The 20,617-nt window shown below is 35.9% G+C and overlaps 1 protein-coding gene across 2 annotated transcripts in view; it reads left to right on the forward strand.

Moving 5' to 3' along the window:
• LOC145660645 (uncharacterized) overlaps positions 1-20,617 on the forward strand; it is a 53,073-nt gene that overhangs the window by 4,010 nt on the left and 28,446 nt on the right. For both annotated transcript variants that reach the window (XM_081725947.1, XM_081725956.1), the window contains exons 2-4: positions 5,239-5,322; positions 16,241-16,418; positions 18,430-19,132. In XM_081725947.1, the coding sequence (XP_081582073.1) occupies positions 18,437-19,132 (696 nt within the window). In that variant the 5' untranslated portion in view covers positions 5,239-5,322; positions 16,241-16,418; positions 18,430-18,436. The remainder of the gene's footprint in view (positions 1-5,238; positions 5,323-16,240; positions 16,419-18,429; positions 19,133-20,617) is intronic.

The following is a 20,617-nucleotide window of genomic DNA, read 5'->3' on the forward strand; positions in this document are numbered from 1 at the left end:
AATAAAGGAAGCAGAGAGGCCAATGAGTAAATACAATACAAATTAAATCCTAAACCTACCTAACCTACTAATAATAACTTTTATAATGAAGAGATGAAATATGTACAAATGTAGATGTCATACAAAATAACATGAATAGCACATAAATGAAAAAAAGACTTAGGTAACGAGAATAACTTATCTGCACAAGGAAGCGTTAAAATGTAAGATACAATATCCATGAAGTTAAAAATGAAAAAGAAAAAAAAACAGGTGAAGAGAATATTACATCTGCACAGGGAACCAATAAATGTAAGATACAATATACACGAAAAAAAGTAAGGAGAATACCACATCTGTACAACGAAGAAATAAAATGTAAGATACAATATATATATATATATATATATATATATATATATATATCCAATCTCAGTTCGTTTCTAATATAAGAATAACAATCTGAGGAGTTCTTGAAAGTTTAGAAAATGAGGTAAAATGAATTCATCGTTTCCAAAATTATTTCTTGCAGAGGAAAGAAAAAAACCGTGATGATTGCCGAAAGCTCTATTCACTATTAATGGGATAATGCATTTAAAGGAGGAAAAAGCCTTAGCAAGAACAAACAAAACCGAGAAGAAAAAATAGCAAAAAATACTAATATGGTTAATATGCAGTAACCCTTCTAACTAGAAACACAGACAATGTCCCATGCCATCCTGCCATATATAACAGCAAAGCATGTTTATATAACAGGATTAACATGCTTGCTACTCTTCCGCCTCAGGAATAACTACGATAGATTATTTAGAATATTAATTACGTAAAGACATATGGGAAAACAAGATAGATTGATAAGAATGCATGATCTTTACCATTCGCGTTTGGAATCCTAGTTCCCCTTATAATTTGTTATGAAGTATGTGGCAGTGCGAGGCCGATTTAGCTAAAGTTCATTTTCATGGAAAGCATTTCAGCAAATTGCCGAATGTCACTATTCGGACAGGGGGCCGCGGTGGCTCAGTGGTAGAGCGTTCACCTCTGGTGCTTGGGGTCCCGGGTTCGATCCCAGCCCCCACCAAGTGAACTTTGTGGTGGACAAACCGTGTGCGTGGGTTTTCTCGGGGTGCTCCCGTTTCCTCCCACTTTCTTCATTCCACCATTTCATTCATCACTCATCATCACCGTCTCCTTTAGCCTACCCGGCATAACCGTGGGACGTAAAACTCAAAGATTTCATTTCATTTACTATTCGGACAGTCAAACAAGGCAATTATTCAGTATATTCACGATATTTCACTATGGGCTCTACAAAGGTTTTGTGACAACTTCACAAGATGGCGGTGCAATCCACTAACATGGACCTTCCGGTTGGCATTACCTTAAGGTGTTTTTAAGTGGTTATTTTACGAGATCTGTCCGTTTTTCATAGTCCCATCACCGCTGGTCGTTCGATGGAAACGTTGAAAATTTTATTCCTTACCCATCTTAACATGGGCCCCAAAGTGCCAGTCTGATTTTCTGCGAATAAAGTTTATCTCAATTTTGTTTAGAGCGTCATTACGATTAAAATTTTGTAGGTTATTTGAATATTAATTTTTACTAGGTTACTGAGTCCAAAGATAGTTTCTCTCACATGAAAACTATTATGGAGTTCTCTTCGCGACTTTGTCACTACTTACTTTTCTGTTCTATATAATGCGTTGACCCCTTCTCGTTAATATTAGAGCTATCAAGTTTATAATTTAGAGTTCCTAATCTCGTACTCAAATAAAAAGGATTTATTTTTCTGATAGAAGTGAAATATTCCGTAATTTTAATTAAAAGAAGAAATTATAATAATACTACTTCAATATTATTCTGCTTAATAGTATAGGTCTGTTCACAGCCTCATCGTCACTTGTCCCAAGATGGCTACTCTGCGCTTCAAATGTGAAGTGAAGAGTGGCAGATAATACGTTAGTTAAGGGTAATATTCTTTTAACTTCAATTGATATTTTTTCTCCCTCATTAATAAAAAAGACTTCGGCCACATTCTTATGTTCATAAAGAATGCCCGTAATACGTTTTAAAACTCAAAGTTTATGTCAATATATTTGCTACAATAGTGCCACAACTCAAGAAGATTAGTTTTGAGTAAATCGCATTTGAAAGTGTTGGCAATACATTCACTTTAATGTTATTCACTAGTGAAACTAGCACTCTTACGCAGCTTCTAATAAAGCTAGAGGCATGACTCTTACACTGCCGGATAGAGGGTAGGCTAACAAATCCGAATATATATATATATACGTAACTTAAAATCGACAATTTTTGAGTTGTGGCACTTTTGTAGCAAGGGTGCGATATGTATAAACATGAATAAGATCATGTTTGTTGTCTTTTTACATATACAACATACAGGCTGAATAAACCACAAACATTGCTTTTCTTATGCTTCGAATACTGAATTATCAATTATTATGCACACCATAAATTGTTTATCGAGCAATGTAAAACTTTTATTTAAAAATGCCTCCTTTTTTACTATCCCATCAAAATGAAATGAAATATGATGACCCTAACTTTGAGATATTTCTAGTAAAGGGCACAAATTTTCGAGATTACCTGATTAAATTCATTAACATCATTAAACTACTTTCTGAAGATGATCTCTATAACAATTTATTACATAAAAATTATGAATCTAGGTCAAAATTCCCCTGTTATAAATCCCATGGAAAGGCCAAATATAGCACAAAATTATATAAGAAATGATCAGATGAAATGGACGAAAACTATAAATAATAATAAGATATGTCATGTCAAATTAAGTAAAATTCACTTAAAATTATAGATGTCTGATGATTAGATGATTAGCTAAGGATCAACAGCCATCACTATTCAAAGCAATTCTTAATCAGGTAGGTCTTTTAAAATATCTCAACACTTGAAAAACATACCAGTTAGTGTAGACAAGCTGTCAAACCAATATTCAGGTATCATTTATTTGTGTATTAACCTAGTAACGATATATTTCAAAGTAAAGCAGTATTACAATAAACAAAAAGGAAAAAGGCTGTGTTCCGTCCGATTCCTGATTGCGCAACACATATTTTGATACTTCTATCAAGGACATTTTGTCCTACCAATAATCAGGGGGTACTGTCCATTTCCGGAAACTATAAGTACCGTAATATTTTATTTTAAATTATAATTTGGAAATTCACATTTAATATATTTTTAAACAATCGGATATCTAGGTGAGTTTGTTATTAATGCTATGTTTACTATTATAGTGTTCTTTGAAATTAAATATTCTAGATTTCCTTTCCACGCCTATGCCCTATATGCCAAAGTAGGCGAATGATTAATTAAAGTTAATTATTATGTGGAAGTAATTGTGGAATAATAATGGAAGAGAACGGGAAGAACGATGTGTTTCACTATAAGATCACATGATCTGGGATCGAACCGGGATCCCTTGCACCAGAAGTGAGCGCTCTACTGTAGCCACCATGCCGCCTACTGCAGTCTTCGTTCAAAGTATTCAAATTTTCAGGAAATATGGTCATTCTACATGTATCAATAATAAAAGTGGCACTATAAATATTATGTACACACATACAGACAAGTTTTGTGAATGTATTGTGTTTGTGAGTGACAGTTATTGTAAATATTACTCGCCTCTGTACTTTAACTCGCTGCCGTATTCATGTGGCTCTCATACGTTGGTCCCCACACTTTGTAGTGGGTTACAAAGTAAATGCACATCTACTGAGAATGGAGGTCGCAAATAGAACTTTTAAGGTAATAGACAATTTGTGTAATGAAACATTTTTTACTGTTAAAATGTGAAATTGTATATTAATATATAAAGTTAATGCAAATAGCCTACTCATTGGATGTTGCAGTATTGTGGGCAAACAAGAGATGACGCTAAAGGCAAATAAAATTGTGATTTAAGTTATTTCAATAATTTGGAAAATAAAGTTTAGTAAAACAGAGAACCTGAGAAAACGTATATACTTCTTATTTTTCACATGACACAGTCTATTTTTACACCCGAACTTAAGATGGATGTGAGCGTAATATCACTGAACCAACATGGTATGTGGGATGACATTATCAGACAGCCTTGTACTTTTTTCATTTTCTTAGGAGATTTTCCATAAACATAAACATAACAGCGCTTCTTGCGAGGGAAAATTATCGTGAAGCAGCCGACCAGGATCAGGCTCATGATGTATACAGCAAATAGAAATCTGAACTATTGACATTAAGACAGGGCCCTTTAAGAAATTATATTCATTTAAGGATAAGGTTTTACGTAAGGTAACTCATTCGCCGTGATGGCACATTTTTATTAATTAATGTCTCAGAAGAATAGCAAGTATTTAGTTGTTATAAAATAAAATTGTAGTCTTACACCTCATGGTTATACCCTGTGGACTAAAGAAAACGTCACTTTTTCGTGTGATATAGTGGATATCGCATTTCCTTTGATGCAGTAGGTCTCTTATTCGATTTTCAATGAAAGCGTTTACGAAATTCGATTGCATTACAGTGTTTCGGATAGACTACATACTCGTCTCATGTTGCTATGGTGCTGAAAAAAGAAGCTAAACTTCAACAAACAAATAATAAGTAAAGCAGATGAATGATTAATGAAAGTGAAATATAATGAAATAACTGGTGGGATGGAACGGGAGAACTCTCAAGAAAACTTATGGATTTGATTGATTTGGTTGATTGGATTCGAGTTCATTGTCCCTTTCAGCATCAAAGCTATATGAGACTTGAACTTACAGTATAACTTGGAATCTAAACTACTACAATGCGCTTAAATTTAAAGGTCTTCTCACCGGAAATCGAACCCGTGCATCAAAGGAGCGTCCCTAGACCCTACATCAGCGTGGAGGGCTAGACTCATATGGTCTGAATCGACCAAGAAGTGAGCGCTTAAGTTTTGGTTGAAAGACGGATTGACGTAGAGACATTGAAAGGAGAATCTATATATGTTCCTGTGTTAGCTTTCATTTACAAGTGTGAGATTTCAAAGTAGGAAATTAAATTAAATCTCTATCTTAAATGGTTATGGAGAAACTTGGTGAAGTAAAGAACGAAACTCTAAAAACCCGAGGAAATTTATAATTCCATTTTGCCTACCTCCATAATAAAGGTGTTTCATTCTGGTTAATAGTAATAAGCTACGTGTTATTTTTATTTCCCAATAATTGAATACCTGTCTGTAAATCGTGAAATTCTAATATTTTTTAGGAAAACTGTCCAATAACTGGGCTGAGATGGTGATGATTGAGAGGCCGGTGCTGTTCGTGGAGTTCGACACAAGATTCTAAAGAGGTATGATTATTATCTTATGTTGAATATTAATGAAACAACAATTGAAGATCAAATTGTATATTGTATACAATAATTGTCTGTAGTAGAAATCTTGTCCATAGAGTACGAGCATTACTTATTCTTGCACTACTCTCAAGCAGTGCTAATTATTCTACTATCAAAACAATACAGTATTTTTTTGTTTTTGTTAACGGGCCAAATCGCATGAATATTTGTTGAAATTGCAAGCAACATGGAATTGTTACTGCGCCAATCTCCACTTCGGCATCACTTGTTTTATATCAGTTAAAGTGGAAATCAAATGCAATGCTTCAGATTAATTTCTCTCTAAGACTTCGGCATTTTTCAGCAAATCTAGTTGATTATGTAAAGTACAATTTATAATAAGTGCAATTTTGCAATTTTAATTTTATTGGACTAAAATGGATGGCGGAAACATCCACCCAAATCATAAATATAGCCATACGCAGGGGCCACGTGTAATATTTACTGTGTAAGAATTTACTTTGTATCGAAACGATGTTCCAGTCTTATTTATGACAGTATAATCGTGCATTTGATAAGTGAATACAGCTTGTAAATAATAATAAATGAAAATCAGGTTCCATAACAAAACTCGCTGTTTGACAGAAACATTTATATACAGGAACTGATGTGATATGAAATCAGTTATTTAATGTGCAAGCTTGCTAAGCACCCATCTCAAGAGTGAGAGAATAGGGTTAAGTTCCAAAGTTGGTCGTCCGTTTTCAGCAAAATTTTGAAAATTTACCGGGAAGAAATTAATAATTTACTTGTTTGTGAACTTGATAATGTATAAAGAGAGCGAAAGTTGTGTTTATTTTCTTATATAAACGGTTCTAAATATGGAACTATTTGGCAAGCGGTGGAAACTACTTGGCGCAAGGTTACTTCATGTAGGGTTATGGGAATGTATGAGCATATTAAAAGTAAGTAAAAGTCATGGCTTAATAAATCTAAAAATAAATTGTAGAAAAGGCGGTAAGCAAATAACCAAGAAAACTTGGAGAAAGTTATACTTTTCAATGTAACGGTGAGTATCGAAACCACATATGCACAATTTTGTTCGATGACGTGCCGTTTTTTTTCGCAACACCATAATCGCGTCGTTATAGAATTCTTATGGCTTCTGGTAAAAATTATGATACATGGTTTTCACAGCCTTCTTTTGAAACTAAGCCTAATTCAGGGAGTTCTGCAGAGACTGAAACAAATAATAATCTGACAATGCCAAACTCAGGCTATATGCTGGATACATTTAAAAAATCCCATCCAAGTTCTCCCAGTTTCTGAGTAGTCGTTACTAGTGTTGTGAAGGCCTGGAAATTTTGAGTTAAAAAACAGTTTTTTTACCAGTTTTTTGCCGAGCTTGGAAAAAAACGGAAAATTTGGGAAAAATTGAAATTTTCGAATATTTTACTACATTATGCTTTCAAAATGAAAGATATATATTAGAATATGGAAAACTGTCAACAAATACAGTATATGTGCACCACTCTTTTAATGTTAGCACCGTGATAGAATGGAGTTACGGCTACAACAGATACTAAAATAAAATGAAGATAGATGCATTTAAATTATCTTAAGCAATCTTATGAAGTTCCCGCTTAATGGCAGGAAAGTGTTAAAATAACGGGGCCAGAATCATTTTAGTTAATACCTATATGTTAAAATCAAATACATATCTTATGGAGATACGTATCATACTTGTGCTGTGTAAAATTTCCGGAAATTTTGAACCCATTAAAAAAAATATTTCGGAAATATCGGCAAAAACCGGAAAATATAATTTAAAAACCACTTCTTCGCTTGGTGTTAATCTTATTTGCTGTAACGTGTCTGTAGTGTATATACATTGTATTTCGCTAACAAGAAAAGTACTTGAAGCAACAGATTTTAATTTTACTTTTTAGCTTTCTGATTTCTGGTAAACATCCCTCCTTATTTTTTGTATATTTTTTGAAAAATTTAGAAAGAGAGATGATCTTATTTACACATACATACATACAGCACAAGTGTAAATTTGAGTAGCGAGAAATATACAGGGTGTCCGAGAAGTCCTTCCCTAATTACAGAAATTAGGGAAATAAGATAGAAATATGAAACTGGTGTTGAATTGTTTACAAACTATAAAAGTTTTGGTCACATCAGTACACTTCCACATGAGTATCCTCAGCGAAGAAGAATGGCCCGATAATTCGATCGTGCAATAACGCGCACCAAACATTCACCTTTGGACTGCCTCTGGTGAACTCCCTGACCTCCCTGGGGGGTTCTGCACCCCAAATGCGTACATTATGGCGATTCACTACTCCACTGACAAAGAATGTCGCTTCGTCGGAAAAGGCAATTCGTCTGAGATAACCATTATCGTCCTCAATACGTGATAGCATTTCGACTGCAAAGTCATATCGACGTGTACCGTCGTCGGGCAACAAGGCCTGAACGAGTTACACTTTGTAAGCACGAAACAATAAACGTTTGTGTAAAATGTCATGGATAGAGCTTTTTGGCATCTGTAATTCACGTGAGGCCCTGCGCACCGATTTCTTAGGACTTCTCAGAAAAGACTGCCGCACAGCCTCCACCGTGTTTGCTGAGATTCTTGGTCGACCAGACCTCGCAAGGTCAGCAACCGACCCTGTGTTCTTGAACTTCTCATACCAGGCTTTAATGCTCTTGACATCAGGTGGAGTCCTCCCAAATGTTGTCTGGAACTGTCTCTGCACCGTGGTTGGTGATCGTGTCTCATGGTACCACAGGACACACTGTGCCTTCTCCTGGTTGGTTGGCATGGCTTCTTGGGCTTCTTACTTACGTACTACAAACCTAAAACAAAAAAAAAAAAATTGAGACTTGGTAAAACAGAACAAACCTAACACAGACAAAAACTTTTATAGTTTGTAAACAATTCAACACCAGTTTCATATTTCTATCTTATTTCTAGCCTGAGTTATCAATTTCTGTAATCAGGGAAGGACTTCTCAGACACCCTGTATTAAAAAATTTGACATGTGAAACTTCCGTTCGTTATTATTAAATACTAGCAAAATATCCGTTCTTCGTACGGGGAGAATAGTTGTTTCATTTTGGTCGTAAAGGGCACCAAAACTGTCACCAGTGAACTGGGACCCCAAAAACTATGAATTCGACACTAGTATCAGTCATTTTCAATTTTACATGTCACCCTCCCTCTTTAGTAGTACTGATGGGAGCTGATTTTGGATTTAAACGGCATCGGAAGTATTATCGTTCATCTCAGCGACCCCGAACCGACAACTATGGATTCGCACTAATACCGGACATTTTCGATCATTTTTATGTATCTATCCCTTCTCCCTCCCCCAAGTTGCGGCGCTGAATTTGGATTTAAAGGGCATCGGGAAATTCAATGTTCATCACAGTGATCCCAAAAACTATGGATCCGACACTAATGTCGGTCATTCTGGACCTGTAGAGAAAAGTGCATAGTTTCAGAGCTAGGGCTGTCCTAAATCGCAAAAAAGGCCAAATTTCAACATGCCCTATTTCGAATTTGAGAAACTGTAGATGGTGGTCCTTATCAGCGTAAAGGAAGTCATGCATACGGAGTCCAAAACTGCACATTTCAGTAATGTTCAGTATTGAAATTCCCAGACATGCCATCAACCAAAATTTGAGATTTGTTCTCACTTTAAGACTGGTCCGAAGTAGGCAAATGATAAATCTTGATAGCAGTGAGCACAAAATTCTTTGGAGTGATGTCGGAAGTGTTAAGGATCGTCAGCAGCAAGATCTCTCGTACTTGGGAAAACGTATGTTGCGATGTTTTCTTTTACGCTTATAAGTGAAGAAAACGTGAAATACCTAGGTATTTCCTGACTAAATATATCGCATGTCACATTATTTTGAATACAAAAAAGCATGGAACTGCCAGTTCGTAACACTTCCGACTTCCCTCCGAAGCATTTGATGTTCATTGCTGTCAAGGCTTACCTCTTGCCTACTTTGGACCCTTCTTGAAATCAGGGTATATCTGAAAACTCTATTGAGACCATCTCTGAGAATTACCCCTTGTAGGGAATACCCTCTACACCTATTGAAAAAATCTTGAAATATCCATTTTTGGATTGTGTATGCGTGGCTACTTTTACGCTGATAAGGACCACCTCCCACAGTTTCTGGAATTCAAAATAGGGATTGTTGAAATTTGGCTTTTTCGCGATTTTGGACAGCCCTAGCTCTGAAATTATGCACTTGTCGCCATAGGTCCATAGGAATTTTTCTCTTATTTTGATGCGAGGAATCACCACTTACAGTTTGTCGGTATAGTTCATTAACTCTCTCTCTCTCTCTCTCTCTCTCTCTATATATATATATATATATATATATATATATATATATATATATATATATATGAAACCACGGTAGATAGAAACATGAAACCTTTTGTAACTTTGAAAGGACATAAAAGACAACATTATGCTGATATGGAGAACCCCCCCATGAGGTGCGCTCAAGGGGGTTACGGGGGTAACTACAAAATTTTAAATACTAACCCCCATTGAGTAGTATTTCGTTTGAAAGGTAATCACGTGTAGAGATCAATTTTGGAAACTACATGTCACTATCGTGTCCCTATCCAATATGGCGGCCATCCGTAAAGTAGAGTCGAAGTGCGTTCCGCACATAACTCTTAAGGCCCATCTTCTGAAGAAACCAAGGCAGATAGAAACATGAAACCTTTTTTAACCTTCAAAGGACATAAAGGACAACATTATGCTAATATGAAAAATCCCGCATGAGGTGCGCTCAAGAGGGTTATGGGGGATAACTATAAAATTTTAAACAGCAACTCCCATCGCATGGTACCTCGTTTGAAAGTTGATGACATGTAGAGACCAGTTCTGGAAACTGCTTGTCGCTATCGTTTATCTATCATCATGGCGACCATCCGTAAATATGGTCGAAGTACTCGTAGTTACCCCTCGTAACCCCCTTAGGGTTCATGGAGGATTTTCCATATCAGCATGATGTTTTCTTTTGTGTCCCTTCAAGGTTACAAAAGGTTTCATACTTCTATCTGCTTTGGTTTCTTCAGGAGACTGGCATTAGTGTTATGCGTGGAACGTACTTCGACCGTACTTACGGATGGCCACCATGTTGAATAGAGACACGCTAGCGATATGTGGCTTCCAAAACTGGTCTCTACATGTGTTTACCTTTCAAACGAGGTACTACACGGTGGGAATTGCTATTTAAAATTTTGTAGTTACCGCCCGTAACTCCCTTAGGCCCTTCTCTTGAGGGATTCTCCTTATCAGCATAATGTTATCCTTTATGTCCCTTGAAAGTTACAAAAAGTTTCATTTTTCTATCTGCCTTGGTTTCTTAGGACACGGGCCTTAGTCTTATTCGTGGAACGCACTGTATATATATATATATATATATATATATATATATATATATACCCTTCCCCCCTCCCCTAAGTTGCGGGCCTGATTTTTTTTAAATTTAAATGGCATTAGAAGTATCACTGTTCATCTGAGCAACCTCGAAAACTATGGATTCGACACTAATATCGGTCATTTTCAATATATATTCCCTCTTCCTTTCTCTAATTTGCACCTTCAAAGTGGAATGAAAAAAAAAAAAATCCTAGGCCCAAACCCCATCCATGATGAAAATTTTATCGAGATCGGTTTGGTTGTTCAAAAGTTGTTAAGTTACAAATATAGTCACTTCCATTTTGGATGACATTTAGTATCTCCTCCAACTCGTTTCATGGTTCCAGAACCGAGTATCTTGTTTTTGTGTAAATTGTGATAAAGGTAGAAGTACAAGGGCCCTGGGGGTTTCTAACTCCCTTCGCTAGCTGTCCCTAGCTCAGCTGTATTTTGTAAAATCAGTAACACACTGTAAATCTTGTATGTGCAAGATTGGGGGAGATACTAAATATCAGCCTTATTTTTATATAATTTGTCACACTAGAAAACAGGTATTTGTTCACATACAAAATTTTGTGCATAAAGTTTATATTAGAATATTAAATAATAATAATTATATGTTTTAGTGTATGAGTATTAGTGAAATTTGCCTATTACTGTCTCTTTTAAGAAATAATTTGGTTAAAATTAACAAAATTTCACGAGATCAAAGACCACATTAAGAACTCAGTTTCATTCAAGAGCTCTATCTGTTCCAACAGAAACACTTCATGATGGTAGATGTGAATGCAGCTGTTAAAGCCCTGTAATTAATGCACAACCACGAGTAAACGACTAAAAGACATATGAAGGAAATGAATGCAGACTATTAATTTTCAAGAATAATTTTAACAGTTTTATTTTTGATTGCTTCTTTATTAAATATTCGCAATATTGAAGTTTCTCAACTTACACTTTCACGCATTTGAGAAAAGAAACGGTTTCATTACTAGTAAAATTAACATAATACAAAGATTTTTGTTATTTTCCCAATTTTAGTCATTACAGATGTATGCAGTCTGACGTTGTAGTATACGACGCCCGTTCTGTTGACCAGTTCCGGCCGTTTCTTTTGAATTGCTAGGTCCACATGCGCTAATTGTCAGTAGTACAATCCTAGTCTATTGTTCTGCCTGGCGGCGGCAGTTCTTGATACACGGTGCCCTTCCAATTTCTAAATGCATAACCTTCGTGGACGTCAGTATGGGCTTTTCCACATACTATGGAGCTTCTTCTTGTTTCGACCATAATCTTTTTCGCACATTGTTGCCATAGGTTGTCCACTTTTCATCACTCGTGATCAATCACTTCAGAAATGGCTCTAGTTTGTCATGTTTCAGTAGAGACTCGCAGATAGAAGTTCGATCCAGTAATTGTTTTTGAGCCAGATCATGTGGCAGCCAAACTTCGAGCTTCTTTTTGTAGCCAGCTTTCTCCAAATAATTTAACGCTATTTCGTTATGGATATTTAGGTCATTGGCGATGTCATAACTGCTTACATGGATATCATGCTCGACTTTGACAGAATATATCATCCATTTTTTCTGTGATTTGTCGCCCACTGCGAGGAGTATCTTGTACATCGAAATTTGTAGTATGAAAGCGACTGAACCGTCTTTTAACTGTTGCTTTTGGTATCTTATCCATAAACAGCACAAACTTCTTCACGGCCCTGCGCAACATTTACGTCTTTATCGAAATAAAATTGTAAAATGTAACGCCTTTTTGCGGAAAGTTCTTTCACCTTCACAGCGCAACACCTTACATCTGATTATAAAAATTCGAACGTTGTTTGTGCATCTCTAAACTAACTCCATGGCATATGGTATCTGGACATTCAATGCCGCATTCAGAAAAGCTCTCTGGATCTAGTTTCTACTTTGTATTCCTATTTCTGCAAGATCCATCTTAATATTGTCCTCCCATCTGCGCCTAGGCCTTTCTAATGGTCATTTTCCAATTGGATTTCCAGTTAAAACTTTAAGTGTTCATACTTTCTTCCATTCTGGCTACATGACCTGCCCATCTGAGTCTCCTATACGTGATGACCCTAACAATGTTAAGTAAGTGGTATAAACTATGTAGTTCCTCATTATAAAGTTTCCGCCACTCTTCATTCCTGTTCCTGTTAGGTCTGAATATTCGTCTCAGGATCTTATTCTCAAATACTTTCAGTCTACGTTCTTCCCCTCACAGTAAGCGACTATGTTTCGCAACCATAGAGTACAACAGGCGTGATTGTTGTTTTAAATATTTTAAGCTTCATATTCTGTAATCGATTCTTGTCTCCGTTCGGGCTGCTATTTATTTGTAATCGCCTCTGGTCGCTGTTCGTGGTTCTGTCCTCGGTTGCCCTACCAATGAGTATTTTCTGTAGACCTGGACTTACCTGGGTAAGGGTATGGACACCTCCAAAAAGAGATTACAGAATTGTTCCCAAATTGCTCGTCGGTCTTAATGATAAGATGAGCATTAGGCGCTGAGAGGTTCGGATGTCTCGTCTCGAAACCCTCACGGGCGATCAGACGGTCATCCAGACTACAACGCACACAAACATCATTCACACACACAACGAAAACACACTGGGTTAAACGACACTATACTTATTTATTAGAATACTATTAAAAAGAAAAATAAACAAGAGAAACGATCACAACACTTAACACTGAATATGTATAATTATTCCCATTATTAAAATCACACTTCTTCACTATACTGTAGCCCTTTATCACTTTGATATATATATACGGAAGATTATAATTGAGATTTCTCTATAAATGCTTTTCTCACATCATTAATGCACTTAGGGGATTAGCACTGGGGGAAAAGTTGCCGGGATAATCCCACGTAGTAATATGGTTGCTGCTCCAAAGAGCCCTGAAGAGTCAACACGAGTCTTACAGGGTGTCTACTGGTCATGAAAGTCATGAAAAAGTCATATATTTTGCTTAGTGGTCATGAAAGCCATGAAAAAGTCCTTTATTTACCCAACTGGTCATGAAAATCTGAAATCTTTTCTTCATACTTCATACTTTTATACCTCATTGAACCGCAATTAAAAATTTGTTTACTGCCTTTTAAATTGCTCTTGCATTTTAAAATTAGTTGTGAGCTAATCGACATTATGTACATTAGACAAATAAGAACATAATGTGATCTTCATCTTAATCGATGCACCACTGATGGTAGGGGTTTATTATTACTAATGGTAAATTTTTATCGCCATGGTCATGAAAATTTGAACAAAAAGGTCATAAAAAGTCATGAATTTACTTTCTGGTATTCCAGTAGACACCCTGTCTTACAAAATAACATAGTCTTCAAAGTGGAATGCTAATGTTGGAGGGCGCGTTTATAGCTTTACGCACAAGGTATATGAACCTGGGACTTATTGATTGGGGCTAGCCGTAAGAAAACGTCCTTCACCGGCTAATAGCTTGTGCCCCTTAGCACAATATTATACTTGATGCTCGACACAACGTGCGTGGTTGCTGCTTCGAAACGTGGAGTAACACTCTCCGAACCAAGAGGTTCGAGAAACGAGCTGCATTGGTCCATTAATCAATGTTGGCAGTTCATTCTTAAAAGCACTCAGGTTAAATCACCTGTATGTACATGCAAATAGAACATAAAAAAGAGGTGACGTTAAAATTAGTCCACTGGCCACGACGCACAAGACATTGCGATAACTTGACTGTGGGAACATTTAGCTAACGAGCTGCTAAAGCGATGTGGCTGGTGCCATTCAGTCGTTTCTGCACCTGATGTGCTCCAAATCGCAGTATTTCCATAAATGATTGGAAGATACACTTAATTCAGTTCCAAATGACCATAGCATATAGTTTTTGCATATAAATATGTCAGGGAGAAACACTGAGAAGCTTCGTCGCTTGCCGAAATGTTCGCACCACAAAGCAATGTTTTAAATATATATATGAAAAAACGATAAAAGACTTCATTGTTCAATTGCGTGGAAAATAAGCAATTCCCACCCAAGAAAGAACTTATTTGCGTCGCAGAATAAAGTATAAATCGAAAAAATAATCACTGTCTTTACGAAATATACAGAGCGTCCACAAAAATACTTCTATGACCTGGTGACGGTTATAATTCCTCGACAGAATTTGCGACGACGGGTTTTGAACTGAATAATATCACGAATTTCCTTCTTTCAGTCGACATTTAATTTTCGTGAATATGGTTTTGGTCTGTTAATATTGGTCCTAGATATTTGAAATTGTCCACTTTGTCGAAAGTATTATTTGATATTTTAACGCATCCATAATTTGCAGTATTACGATTTCGACAAACTTTTACGTATTTAATTTTCTCTGCATTTACTTCTAAACCTATGTCCCTGCAAGCGTTTAATAAGACCTCTGCATTTCTTTCTATTTTCTCCTATCATCCCCTATTATACTCACATCATCAACATACGCCATAACCTGATGTATACGATTCAGCTTTAGAGCCTGGTTGCTGTCTTTGATTTTCCTTATAGTGTACTTCAGAACAAAGTTGAATAATAATGGCGTCAACGTATGTCCTTGTTTCAGGCCATTCTCTACGTGAAAGCTCGTCTACAGGAATTTTCCTACTCGGACTTTATTTTGGGATTCATTTAAACATATCTTAATTCATCTAATGAACTTTTTCGGTATTCCAAATTCTGTAAGAATGTTGTACAACGTGTCCCTCCTAACCGAGTCGTAGGCCTTTCCATTGCATATGTTTTTCCAGCACCTTTCCTTAAACGTCAACAAAATTTTATGACATGTCGCTGTTCATCTTCAATACTCATCTCGAAAAGCAATCTTAAACACAGAAACTTGGAGAAGTAAACGTAACGCGTTTTAAATTTACGTAAATAAACACAGCCCACTGATGTGGTTTAGAAACATATGACAACTTGCTACGGATACAAAAATAGTGATCCTTCACGACGAGACTAGTGTCGAGACCATATGCGGTATTTCCAAGCCAAAATCTGTCTCCTTTCTCTGCGACATGCTTTGTATATAATGTTATGTGATCGAGATAAGTTAGAAAAAATGAACAGGAAATTTCCGAATATCTCCTAATTATACTATCTGCTAGATTCATATGTAAAACATTTGAAAGGTTCGAATACAGTTTATGCCTTTGCGACAATTACAGAAATACAGTGTTAGAAAAACGGGAAAATTTATCCGCAATTTTGAAGAAATCGTGTAATATTCATTTCCTTATAACTCCTGAGCTATATCCTATATTTATATTTAGACTTAAGTGCAAGGATTATTGCGAAAAGATTGAGAATTTGATGGCGATAAGTGTGTTGGGAAAAAGAGACAATACAGAAAGGAAAAGTTTTAATCTGTGATAAGTATCACGAAATTTGTTAGTCTTTGTAATTGATTTTCTTTGTCTTCTAATTTAGCTTTTTTCTTTAGGGTAGTTAAAACTGGCCTTCCTCGGGTGGTCGAACCACCACAGGTACCAAATGTGAGTGCACTAATCATTCTGCTCAGAAGCTTCTGATGGTAATTGCCTGTGCTGAGCATCAAACACAAAACCACGCCAATCAAAGGCTAACGTGCAAACCATTCGGACAGTGACATTAATCTCTAGGTAACGTAAAAATTAGTTTCTATAGCAAGAAAGTTAAATTATAGTTGGTGTAGAACGATTATGGAATGAAGAAGGAAGGGTATTTAATTGTCATTACAAGTATATAGAAAGATCTGTTCAAACATAAATTGCGCAAAATTATTTTACCTTATACGTTGATTTAATTATCGTTAATGAGCGTATCACTGGCTCATACACTTATGACTTGCAAGATATTTGGGGAATTCACAGAATATACTATAGCTTTTTAGGTATACAAACTAAGTTATCAATAAATTGAAGCAACAATGATTCCGCGTTGTAATGACTATAAAATTGAATTCTGATTCTTAATCTGGCTATCCTAACTTTTTCTTCACATATACGAGAGTAACATCATGATTCTACCTATAGTATAAACACAGATATTTTTCTTATAACGTTTGTTTTCTTAGATGTGTGCCAGTTATCGAATTCCCACTTGTAAGTTTTAAGATTCCTAGGAATTGAGTTCTAAAACTTTAATTAACAGTAACTTACTTAGTACTGAAAACTAAACAAGGACTATACAAGCTATGTTGCCTAAATTTCATATTTCAATAATAGATTTAAAGTGAAATCAAAAATTTTAGATGTATTGTAATCAAGATAAGTATTGGCTTAGTGCGATTGAAATTTCCGACTGACGTGCGTCACTTTCAATTACCAAAAGAACGAAAAATATAATACGTAGTTACTCAAAGAAATCTCCGGCTGCAAACACACATTTATGTAATCGCTGAGCCAACGTTTGGATTCCATGACGAAAGAGGTCTGGAATGTGCGATGCAAAGAAATCTTCACTGCGTGGTTATAATGGAAATTATTTCCTGCCAAGAATTGATCAAAATCCTGGAGGAAGTGGTAGTCAGTGGAAGTACTATGGGTGAGAAAGGTTTTCATACTGTAACTCGTGGTTTCATATTCAGTAGTGACAATGTGATGTTGACCGGTATCAACTCGTGTGGCATCCATGAGTCGAGCTTCTTCGTCTCTCCGATTGCGCGGAACCATCGAACGACAATGGTATGGTGTATGCCTAATACATCTAGCAGTATAATTACGCGGACAAGTTTCCGAGAGTGCACTTCCATCGTGTTTGCGAGGAGCTCATCAGAACATGCTGTTGGTCAGTGGCCGCGGGGCTAATTTTTCAATGTTATGTCACCGGCATGAAGTACAAACCAATGGCGTAGTATGGGTTCGTTCACCACCTCTAGCCCATGTACACTCATGTCCAAAATTATTGTCGCATGTCTATAAATATGTTGTTGTAGGAATATATTTTGATAACGAATTCGCCCGGTATTTCTTATAATGTTAGTGTGTGTATAATCAGCAAAGACATGTGTATGGCAATTTCATGACAAAAGAGCAGTAAATAAGAACAATAAAACGAAAATAAAACTTTTTTTGTCCATTTAGCAACATTTTGTTTTACTCATTCTAATTTTCGTATTTATAATTCTTTTCCTATGAAATTTACCACAAATATACATTTCCCGATTATACACATAGTATCAGTATTAAAAGTACCTTGAAAAATCATCAAATTATATTCTTACAAGAAGACAGTTATAGATATGCGACAATTATTTTGGACATGAGTGTACCATCGTCCTCAAATGTTCATGTTTTTCGTTGTGAGATGTGCATAATGTCCAAGTTGAAACTCGTCAATGAAAAGTCACTTGCAGTTGTATGCCCTTCATGATGTAGTGTCACACAAACGTGTTCAACAACACACTGCCTGCTAACGGACCAAGCATCCCAGTTTGTTATTTGAACATGTATAAAGTTTATGATACCATATTCGTAGCCTCGGTTCATCCATTGGTTGCGTTTGAGAGAGTGGTTTCCCACCAGACACAACACGAAAATTTCAATCGCACCAAATCAAGCTCGGGATTTTTCCTTTATTTTTAAAATTCAAGTTAAAAGTTCTTTTATAACATGTGCAATCACTAATATACTTTTGTTTGTTTGTCCACAGAATAAAAATGTCTGCAGAAACATTTTACTTGGGAATGAAATCTCATGAAAAACAAGTATGTTCAGTTCTTCGGGAATTATACAACACTTCTTCCCTTACTGACGTGACATTAATGTGTGAGGGAGAAAACTTTTATGCCCATAAGGTAATATTATCAACTTGTAGTCCATATTTCCGACAGCTGTTCATGTCATTGCCTGACAAGCATCCTGTTGTGTATATGAAAGGGATTAAAAAGTCATTAATGAAAGATATCTTGGACTTTATATACAATGGAGAAGTCACGATTAACCAAGCAAGTTTGGCAACATTTCTGGAAGTGGCTGATGATTTATCTATTCGTGGGCTAAATTCTTCGGAGCAGCCAATTGATCGAAGAAAAGAAACGAAATTAGAAAACTCTCATGTTCCCCGGAAAAGAATGTATGTACCAACAGATAAGCAGCACTTAACGTTCACGTCGTCTGCTAACGGAAAACCATCGTCCTCAGATGTTCCACCTGAAGAGCTGGCGAAAGACTTCAACCTAAAGAAGGCTTTTATGGCAAATCAAGTGTCTGTCGACGCTGGCAGCAACAAAATTAGAAATGAAGTTCCGATGGTATCAGTTGTGACTCAGCAAAACTCAGATCCTAGTTCCAAAGTGTTGCCTAATTCAGGCCAGTCTGGCAACTTAACAAAACCAACGGAAGACTTTTTGGTGGTAAGTGTTTAACAGAATTTTTTTCTTCTTTATTTGGATGTTTGGATAGTATAAAGTAAAGTTTTTTGATATTTGCAGAAAAATAAAACTTCAACAACTACACGCCTAGTAGTAGTTCAGATGTTGGCGTTTTTTCTTTATTAATTTTTTTTTTTTTTTTTTTATGTGTTTTCAAGTCATAAAAATGGTTTGGCACGGAATACAAAATTGTTTTTGTTAATAAAGCTACAATGTTTATAATAAGATAGTTCAATGTTTTCAAATCATCAGAATAGTTCAGTAGAGAGTCCAAAATTGTATGCATTTTTGTTAATAAAATTACCACTAATTGAATCATTCTACTGAATAACGCTATATGGGACATTTTGGAATCTGCTGAATTACCAATGGAATCATGTTGTGCAGAAATAACTGGTAGTTACTGGAAGAGTAGTTTCTCCCTTGCCCAAAGGATGGCACTAGTACAGACAAACTGGTCTCTGAGCTGAGCAATGCTATTCGTGTAAGCGTACTATACGTTTTTTCCGTTTTTCTCAAAATCACTGAAATATCACACACAGCTTTATTCGATGGAATGCTTCAATTGTTAATATTTCTACCATTAATTGAGCTGTGTACAGTTTTATAGTCTGTGCCCCTGATTTGAAAACACTGATAAAAATTGAATTAAGAAAGAAAGAAAGAGGTAAATGTAACTAGCTAGTTAGAAACCGAACTTAGAGAACGCATATTTAAATTTGAATTTTGTACCTTTCTAAGTGCTTCTTGGTGCATAATCCTGGAACGATAAAATTAATATATTCCTATAACATAGATAATAAGTTAATGTTATCAGTAATTTCGAACACAGTTGTGTGGTCATCGTTGAAGTTTTCGGTCACAAGGTACACTGGTTTTACGTCTTGAAGAACAAATAAAGTTCCCCACTAATTAGATAGAGTACGCAATGCGTGCTGCTATTATAAAAATAAATAAATAAAAAGTAATATGTTACAAACCTTAATCTATTTAGAAATACTTTTGACGGTCTCTTCCGTCTTCTTAATAGGACAGTCTTCATGCTTATAGAATTCACATCTCTCCTGTATATATCGCCCCCGGAAAGCAGAAAGGTACTAAGCGCCATTCTCCTTGATTGAAGTGCATATCCTGACTTCCCATTTCATGTTTAATGTTCGCAGGAGGGAGACAAGTGGCAGGAGACAATATGAAAGGTGCAGTGAAAACTGAATTCTATAGAAGAATGAAAGAATCAGAATTAATTAGTATTTCATTCATTTTTATGCTCTCTTGAGAAATTTGCAGTTTGGCGCTTAGCACCTTTCTGCTTTCCGGTGGCGATATGTTCTCATTTCTTTATGTATATTTAGTTACTCCCCTTTCTCTTGCGGAGAAATGTTTTTTTTAAATCACTAAATATTGAACAATGGAAATTAAGAAATAAAAATATTACATATACAAGATTCCATTTACATTTTCACTACT

This window comes from Thermobia domestica, chromosome 1 (assembly GCF_964235325.1).
Source record: "Thermobia domestica chromosome 1, izTheDome1.hap1.1, whole genome shotgun sequence".
NCBI classification, from domain to species: Eukaryota; Metazoa; Arthropoda; class Insecta; order Zygentoma; family Lepismatidae; genus Thermobia; species Thermobia domestica.